General features: G+C 40.3%; 1 protein-coding gene across 2 annotated transcripts; it reads left to right on the top strand.

Annotated features, from left to right (window-relative positions):
- The first annotated feature begins 6,207 nt into the window (after positions 1-6,207).
- LOC147632130 (cyclin-U1-1-like) lies at positions 6,208-7,882 on the top strand. 2 transcript variants are annotated; one of them, XM_086807933.1, is made up of 2 exons: positions 6,208-7,095; positions 7,336-7,882. In XM_086807933.1, exons 1-2 carry the CDS (start codon positions 6,692-6,694, stop codon positions 7,673-7,675), a joined length of 744 nt encoding a protein of 247 aa, XP_086664059.1. In that variant the 5' UTR covers positions 6,208-6,691; the 3' UTR covers positions 7,676-7,882. The 2 variants fall into 2 exon arrangements, with proteins under 2 accessions (XP_086664059.1, XP_086664060.1); XM_086807934.1 differs by having other exon boundaries at positions 6,971-7,224.
- Positions 7,883-9,642: the final 1,760 nt, after the last annotated feature.

Raw genomic sequence — 9,642 nt, forward strand, 5'->3', positions numbered from 1 at the left:
ATGGGCAAAAGATGCATGGGATGAACTCAATAAATTATTTGGCACACAAGCTAAAAATTCAAAGATAAATCTGTTAATGCAATTCTACAAATTAAATATGAAGGAAAGTGAACCTTTAATCACACACTTGCACAAATATAAAAGCATTATGCAACAACTAGCTATTGGCAAAAAGGTAGAAGATGATGAGGCACTAACAGTGCTTCTGAAGAGTGTGGACAAAGGTGAATATGAAAACATTGTAGCAACACTAAAGAATGTACCTTAATTGAAGCTACACGAGATAGTACTAGAGCAAGAGAGTAGAGGCAAAGAATGTACCTTAATTGAAGCTACACAAGATAGAAGGATCTCTACTAGAGCAAGAGAGCAGAGGCAAAGAGAAGAAATGGCTCGACTCAACAGCAGGAGAAGAAAAAGCATTCTTCACCCAAGGAGGATTCTCTCGAGAGGACGAGGACGAGGAAGAGGCAGAGTAGGAGGAAGGACCTTCACTTGCCATAACTGTGGAAAGCCACGACACATGGCAAGAGACTGCTACAGCAAACCCTGTGGAGAAGGAACGACATCGGCAAACTTCATGGAAGCTCCTAAGGAAGTGGAGTCGGATCATCTTTTCTGAGAGAGAGAGAGAGAGAGAGAGAGAGAGAGAGAGAGAGAGAGAGAGAGAGAGAGAGAGAGAGAAACCCCACAACCCAACCAATGTAACATGTCCTAACAGAGTAAAACCACCTCTGAGCCACCGATGATGTAGGCCATGTGGTAGATGTATGTGTGAGCACTTTAGTCAAGGTCACGGGCACTTGTAGTAGCCTTGGACACATAACGAGAGAGAGTGTCAAGGACTATGAGTTTAGGGACTTGAGGCACTGGGCCGCGGACTATCAGGTAAGAGGGAAACTTGGTATAGGGTCCAGGTGTGCTAGGAGTATTCACTTGAGGAGAGGTGTTGAAATTTACAAGTGAACAGGGTGTGTACGGGAACAAGCCCTTAAAAAGAGGCTGTAAATGTGAGTGAATCTGTAAAAAGGTGAGAAGAATCTATTGGGAGAGAATAAAAGGTAGCATGAGGAGATTGAGGAGGTGTAGAGATATTCTGGGAGAGGTGGAGAGAATCAAGCAAAAGAGGTGGAGTGAATCAAGGAGAAATCAGTGGGATTAGATGCTTGGATGTAAATTCTATAAATTGAGGCATTGACCTAATGAGAATTTGCTGTTTTTTGATTATCCATGTCTACATTAAGTTATCAGTTAATTGCTCACTAATCACATCTTAATTATCATCTAATCTCTTTGTTAATAATGTTGATTCTGACATTTGATCCACCACACAGCTTATCACATTGCTGTAATTTTAACAAAAACAACATCCCTGCTTACCCTCAACTCACGTGTAGCAGGGTTATAACACCTGTATCCCTTTTGCTCAAGGGAATACCCAATAAACACACATTTTTCAGCTTTTGGATCTAGCTTAGTTCTCAGCTCATCTGGCACATGCACATATCCAATGCATCCAAAGACTTTCAGATGAGACAAATCAAGTTTTCTGCCAGTAAACCTCTCCTCTGGAGTTACATCATGTATGGCTGCAGTTGGAGTCCTATTCATGATGTAAACTGCTGTAGAAATAGCCTCAGTCCAATAGCTATGCGGCATATTCTTCTCTCCCATCAATGCTCGCGCAATCTCAGCAATGTGCCTGTTTTTCTGCTCAGTAACTCCATTTTGCTCTGTGGAGTGTATCTACATGTAAACTCTCTCTGAATACCACTCTTCTTCAAAAATTCAGAGAACTCATTGGAGAAGCACTCTCCCCCTCCATCTGACCTTAGGCACTTTACATGTTTCCCTGTTTGCTTTTCAACCATAACTCTGAAATTCTGAAAATGAGTGAACACCTCACCCTTCTCCTTCATGAAGTATACCCACACTTTCCTTGTGTGGTCATCAGTAAATGTCACATAATACCTGCAGCCTCCCATAGACGGTCTTCGTAGGACCCCATACATCTGAATGCACAACATCTAGTGCATTTCTGCTCACATTTCTGTCACGTGAAAATACATGCTTTGTTTGCTTTCTAATTTGGCATGCTTCACATATTTTCTGCATACCTTCAACTTCAAACTTTGGCAGCCCTGTCACAATTCCTTTACTCTGCATAGACTTCATTCTCTACACATTCACATGTCCATTTCTTTTATGCCAAATTTTTGTGTCTGCAACAATTCCTGAACCATTTGCAAACATCACAACACTCACATCAGGCATGTTTACATTCAATGTAAACGTTCTGCCCACTCTGTTGCCTTTTGCAATAACCAACCTACACTTGTCTTTAAAGTCTTCAACATAACAACCATCAGGCGAACCTACAAACCCTGCTCAATCATCTGGCCATTCTTTGTTATGTTCGGAACATGAAGTACATCTGTAAGGTACTTACTTTGCCATCCAACATAGACAATGGCATATCTCCAACATGGGCAATTGGATGAGCAGTGTCATCCCCTGTTTCCATAAAACCTTGTCTTTCAAGGTTTTTCATCTCCTTGAATCACTCCCCATGACTTGTCATGTGGTTTGAAGCACCTGAATCAACGTACCATACATCATCTTTATGTGCGACTTCAATATTTTCAGACATGGCATTAACGACATGCTGCATAACAATAGGACAATGTAGTTGTCCTATAGCTTTACTCTCGCAAAGAAAGCTCCTCAATCAGAGATCGTTTGCCCCGGTGCCTCCTATAGAGCTCCCGACAAGGGTGTAGTCGCCAACACAAATAGGGAAGAGTAGATGAAGCTCTTACCCTCGTACCGCTTCCTGTGCTTCTCTTGCTTATAGCTCAGCCCTTAGCATGAACCAGGCTCTGGTACCATGAAAAGATGCAGGAGAAAAAAGAGCTTGAGCTCTTGCAAGCACACACACTCACTCACAAAACCCTAAAAGAGAACACACAAGGTGAGAAGCTGAAAATCTTCTACTTCTTCACACAACATTCAACATACCATATACAAAGATAAGAGTCCACACAATATGAAAAGGTACTTAACCAAATACATACTAGGGTTCTCTATAGTGTGAACCCAGCTAAATGAGCTGGCGCTATAACTATGCGAGTCTCCAGAATGGCTATCACACAGCGTGTCATCCCATTGGCCGCATATCACCCATGACTCACCAACCATGCTAGTGGTGTAAGTGTGGGGCCTATCCCCCAGGTGGGTCATTAGTGTCTACCACCTCACTAGATGAGCTCGATATCTCAACATATATGCTATTTTGGATGGACTCCGAAACCATCGACATAAAAAAACCATGTGCTGTAAATCTATGTGCCACTAAACCATTTTGGAATAGGAACCCTAGTACCTACATTGAGCTGACCATTAAGGTTCAAAACTTGCAAAGAGAAAAATTTAATATATTACATTATCAAGATTACCAATAAAATAGAAAATCAAAAACTTACTATTTAAAGATTAGCAAAATTTGAATAAAAAGAGAAAAAAAATTTCTTATTATCTTTTCCTTTCCCAGACTTAAAAAACTACAGACCAACACCAAAGCTTCAAAAATTGCACACCAAAAATTTTGAATTAGTCTCCATAGTACAAGAACAACATACGAGAGAGGATGCAACCTGTAAATTTTGCCCAAAAACACAAAAGAAGAAGGACTAACTTAAATGAAAACCATGATAAGTTAGCATTATCTCATTGAGCTTCTATTCAAAGGAGACAATATTTTACCAGAACATGAACATACTAAAGAGGAACCTATCTGAATTTTTTTTCCTTAAAGAATAGAGAAGAAAGACTACCTCAAGAACGCAATGAGAAATCAACAATATCTTGACAAACAGATTATGTCCAAATGAGATAAGATAGACATATTAGAGAGGATGCTTACACTAAAATTTTATAAGAAACAAAGCAACGAAGCCTTAAATATGATAAAATCGAATTCCACAGAGAAGGAAAGAAGGGAAAATAAAAAGGGAGGAAAATCAAAGCATGAAAAGTGAAAGAGGGAAAAAAACCATGATTAAGAAGGGACATTCACTACTCTGACACAATAATATTTTATTGTGAGGAGCACAAGGCACATCTGATATTTCTTTAGATTTTGTTAATATTTGGTCCCAATATTATATTCCACTAACTTGATCTTGTAAGATTTGGTGATAGAAGATTCAAAAAGATCCATGTTACATGGATGTGGAATCCCAGCTCTCTCATTGACTAACCCATTCTTTTTTTAATATTTTCCTAGAGAGCTCTTTTGTGAGTCCATATTTTTCATGATGCTTATTGACACATGTAGGGGCAAGGCCAAGCCACCTCTAGGGGGTATTTTTTTTGAAGTTATCTCACCCCTATATGTGTGTGAATAAGACAAAGTGAGGCGACTTAAATCTTCCGCCCCCAGAGTCGCCTTGCCTGCTATCCTCCTTTGCCTGTAGCAATACACTCATACCATTTACCACATACATAAAGAGTTGTGTTAAAATACCACCACTAGGATTATTACTTAGTGACTAAAAGTCTATAAATTGAGGGTACCTATCACGCTAATAATAATAAATACATGATTCAATATCCAAATGGTTGTGTGAAAATACAACCACTAGAATTATGACTTAGTGACTAAAAATCCAATGATTTACACTAATTATAAATTCATGATCCAATATACAAGTGCCTATGGCTTGTTCAAAAAGTTCGTAACGTACATCTACATAGATTTCACTTTTGTTTTTTGTCATTCACCCAAACATCTCCATGTAAGTTTTCCTTTCATCTCATGCATTACTATATCCTATGTGGAATTTTCTTTTGTTTCATGCATCACCATATACTTTATCTATCTATACATTTCATCAAGGTGTTTTGAATCATGAAAAATCATCCATGTGGGATTTGCTTTTACCTCCATGTAGTTTTATGTGATTGAGATGACTTGAATCAATAAAAAATCATGCATGTACTTGCATTTCTATAATTGTTTTTTACCATAGACAAAGTCATATTCCTTTTATGTTCGAATTAAGATAGATTGTCAATCCCATTTCCCATTATATGGATGGGAAAGCCCCTATTAGTGCTCAAGTAAACCTATAGCTTGAACCATGCATAAATGCACCTCCCACAAGCCTAAGCAAGAGATATAAGAAACGCACATGCCTTTTCCTTCATCTTAAGGCAATGATCAAATCCTCTTAATTCACCAATCTTCCCGTAGGAATACAGTTTGTGCAAAATGAAGTCTCTAGGTAAAGCCAAAACTAATATTTCCAAAGTCCTCATCCCCTAATTATATGTATGGAGGCCATAAGGGAGGTTATAAATGATTAGGTTTTTGTGTGAAAACCTAACATCTCCAAAGTTGTCATCCCCCAATTATATGTATGGAGGCCATTTAATTTGCCCATGGCAATGTGACGGAAACTATGGTAGGTGATAGAGAAGGAAGTGAATGGCATTGTAATATCAAAATACCTCGATGGAGGATAATTGACAGATTTAGTTGATGTGTATTATAGACGTACCCCCAAGGGACGTTATAAATGATTAGTTTTTTTTTGTAAAAACTTGATAGATCTCAAGCCCATCCACCCCAAAAAAAAAAACCTTGAAAGATTTGATAAAGGGAACAATTTGTGTTATGTGAGCTCTTCACAACACATGCCAATGCCATTTGTCTTCATTAGAGGGGAAGCATACTTTGAATGTGCATCGGGCATCTGCCATTGAGTAAACTACTCACACCTTGGACAATGTTCAAATCATGGAGAGATCAATTCAGAAGAAGCATCCACTTGTCTTTGATATGGCCCAAATAAGGGTAGATTTACACAAATCCTCTTTGTATTAGACAAGGGCGACCCTTTTTGTTCAGTGGCGTGGCACCCCTCGCTCTCCTTATTCCTTGGCCTTGCCACTAGAAAAGAAAAACAACGCCCCAAAAAATTGACACACACCAACACGCACATGCATATGTACTAACTTGGGAATGCAAAATGCATGCATGCACACCTATCAAGCACAAGTCCGCCCTCGACAAACCAATAATTTTGGCTTGGGGGTGTTTTGGTCCAACTTATCTACAGTCAGTAGTAGATTTGCAATTAAAAGCAATTTCCTGTATTGGGTGGGTTAGGACATTTTCTGTCGTGAAGCTCTTACTCCACAAACCACAGCAAAGGGTAATTGCTCTGAGTGTACCACTGTGCGCGCGCACACATGTGGGTCCCCTTTGCCAGCTCCGGCCAAGCGCTACGACACAGTATAACACCTCTTCACAGTATTTGGTGCAGCTTCAAGCCTACCAGGTAAGCACCCCACCCACACACACACAGACACAGCACTCTCTTCCTTCATTCACATTTTCAAGACAGAAGAGAAGGAAAGCCTTCCAGGTTTGCACCCTCTGGAATGCACTAAGGGCCCATGAGAGCCTTTTATATGCCCATTTGCTCATTTGGGTTGGACTTCTTATACCCAGTTTAGGCGTAAAACATCCATATAGTCTTCTGGTTTGGATTTGATTATCCGCATACAGGGGTTAAACCCCTTGCCATCATCCTATGCCCATCTTGTTTTTTGGGTTGGATATCATAGCCATATCTTTCAGCTTTCAATACCCCAAATCAAATCCAGGGCCCAAAACATCGAGTGAATGGGTAGATTACATGATGAGCTCGATATTAACATGGACACCATGAGCTTGGCAGGATCAAAATCATCATCATCATCAGACAAAAAGCTTCCAAAGGTTTTGTCTGCCCTCTCAACCACCATAGAGCGGCTAGTATTAAGGAATGAGAACTGCTTTGATGATTATTCAGCGTGCAGAAGATCAAAGACTGTGTACCATGGCACGCGCGTGCCCAACATAAGCATTGCAAAGTACATACGACGAATCCACAGATACACCTGCTGTAGCCCATCTTGCTTTGTGGTGGGCTTCATATACATTGACCAGCTAGTCCACAAACAGCCGGATTTTCCACTGATATTTCTTAATATCCACAGGCTGCTGGTAACTAGCATCATGGTGGCTACTAAATTTCTTGATGACTTGTGAGTACCTAAATTTTCATGTTCACATCTGCTCTTTTATGCTCATTTCTTGAGAATTACACCTAATTTTGATGAATTGTAAGGTTTGGCGCCTACGTAGAGGAAGATTCGATGAAGCGGCATGGCGTTGTAATCCTTATTATTCATTACATGATCTATGTTACAAATTCACAGGTTTACAATGTGCCCTATTTTGGATTGTTTTAGCATTTGAATTTTTTTGCTTGTTTTGGCCTCCAGGCATTACAACAATGCTTTCTATGCAAAAGTGGGTGGTATCAGTGTCTCTGAGCTCAACAGTTTAGAGATCAATTTTCTGTTCCAGTTGGATTTCCGGTTGCGCGTGACGCTCAGCAGGTTCGAAGGCTACTGCACACACCTTGAAAGAGAGTTGCTGTTGTCAGAGGCGGGACAACGGATAGAGAGAACTCTGCCTGCAGGTTCTCTCGTTTACAAGGTGCATCAACAAGATGAGAAGCAGAAGGTGGTAGAGGATATCGCGCGTGAGAAACTAAGGCTTTTGATGACCCATAAGGTTCAGAACCATCATGAGAGTCACCGAGCGTGCGGGTATGTCTAGACCAGAAGGCAAAGAAAGGCTTACAGTACTGTGTGTGGTGGTGCGTGTAGCAAATGCTAAGGCTACATCTTCTGTAACAAATATTGTTCAAGGGATTCTTGGCTCTGGTTGATGATCCCATTTTGGCTGGTTTTGTGCTGGGAATGTGATCCTATTACTGGGAATATAGGAAGCCTGCATGTTATTTTATGTTTACAGAGGTGGAGAAGAAATGTGTAATGGTTATTCGAGTTTCTAGTTGAGAAGTGCTTGCAATGCTCGCTCCAGTGCTTTTATGGTAAAATACGTGCATGCGCACGCGAGAGAGAGAGAGAAATAGAGAGAGAGAGAGAGAGAGAGAGGCTCCATTTCAATCTAGCTCGGTGGCTGCGCTACTGTGTACACTCATCCTCTGTCATGATGCAAGCGCTACTACTCTTCCACTGTAGGATATATATATCATCCATCCCCTTACAGTCGTGATGGTGTTACAGTCGTGATGGTGATGGTGATCCCTTTCATATCTGAACCAAAGTATGTGGTCCACTAAGCTCTCAGCTAGGATATCGTCCTTCCACAGATGTGATGGCAATCCCCTCGTATGTGACCCGAACAGTAATGTGATCCAGTGAGCTGTGTGGATGCTCTCCCATGACAGGCCGTCTTGGAGTCACAGATCAGCCTTTTAAGTATCGGTACGAAACGGAAAACGAAGTACTGTGTGCTGTGTTCGGAAAAGGGAGTTAGGTACGAATACTGTATGCAGCTATAATGGCATTGTCATCTCGTGCCTCCAACCGCTGATATATCCAAGATCATACACAAAAGGTGAAACATCTCGTCTGGTCTCCCTAATTCAATGCCCCCAGGCTCCAGCCAAAGACCACCAATTGTGTGTGTGTGTTAAAATCAACATTGTTATTATCTTATCATTAGTGCAAATTATTTGTTCTCATCCATTATTATCTACCCTCATCACTCTCCCAACTTGTAAGTGTCAAGTTGTACCACCTTCCCAAGTTGGTATCAAAGCCTACCACCATCTCTATGTAGGATGCCTAACTAGTAAATGTCATTAAATCTTAATCAATTTGCTAATCTAGTTATTCCCTAACTAGTAATGTCATTAAATTTTAATCAATTTGGTAATCTTAATCAATTCTCTATGTAGTCTAGGCTCAGTCTAGGATGCCTAACTAGTAAGTGTCATTAAATCTTAATCAACTTGCTAATCTAGTTATTTCCTCTTCTACCTGTTCACTTAAATCAGCTCGACTCATGTGACTGGAGGTATTCTAAAGATTTGGACATCGTTCGGCTATCTAGTAACATGCTTTACACAGTTGCACTAGAAAAACCTTACACTAGGAATGTGTAAGATTCCTCCAGATACATGTCTCCCTCATAATTCTCGAGGTGATGGGTAACGCCCTTGGGCTCAACCAATGTCTTACTCTTCAATTATAAAGATGACAAGCTCGACACATTCTATCATTCCTACATCCTAATAATCTAATTCTCAGTTCACTCTATATTTCTAAGTTTCTCAAACATTTTTTGGGAAAGCACCCGCATGCTCGGGTCTACCCTGCCACCCGGTTTCCAATGGTTTATCCTTTATTTGCTCTTAACAGATCCATAGACTCAATCTAGACCCCATCCAATCCCAATGGACCTAGCCTAGCACCCAACCACCAGGCCTATGGAGCTGGCGTGATTTCACACATTTGCGTTACACACACTCCTTGGCAAAAAATAAGGAAAAAAAGGGCTCATGCACGGACTCCACGACAAACATTTCTTTTCATAAAACTTAATAATTTACTTAACGTCTAAAACCTTATCCAAATGCATAAGGAAATAACATTGTAGATCACTGCATCATAGTCCATCAAATATCTCCTAACACCATGACCATGATTCTCAGATTGGAAAGGTATACACTACTTATGACACTATTGGAGTTCACATGTATCAACAGATTTTTC

Source organism: Cibotium barometz, chromosome 14 (assembly GCF_041138505.1).
Source record: "Cibotium barometz isolate CiBa-2024 chromosome 14, ASM4113850v1, whole genome shotgun sequence".
Taxonomy (NCBI): Eukaryota; Viridiplantae; Streptophyta; class Polypodiopsida; order Cyatheales; family Cibotiaceae; genus Cibotium; species Cibotium barometz.

Bases quoted from the DNA above. Each gene is read 5' to 3' on its own strand.
- LOC147632130 (XM_086807933.1), top strand. From the start codon at position 6,692: ATGGGTAGATTACATGATGAGCTCGATATTAACATGGACACCATGAGC. The intron at 7,096-7,335 runs GTGAGTACCTAA...TTTGGCCTCCAG, and splicing joins ACTAAATTTCTTGATGACTT to GCATTACAACAATGCTTTCT.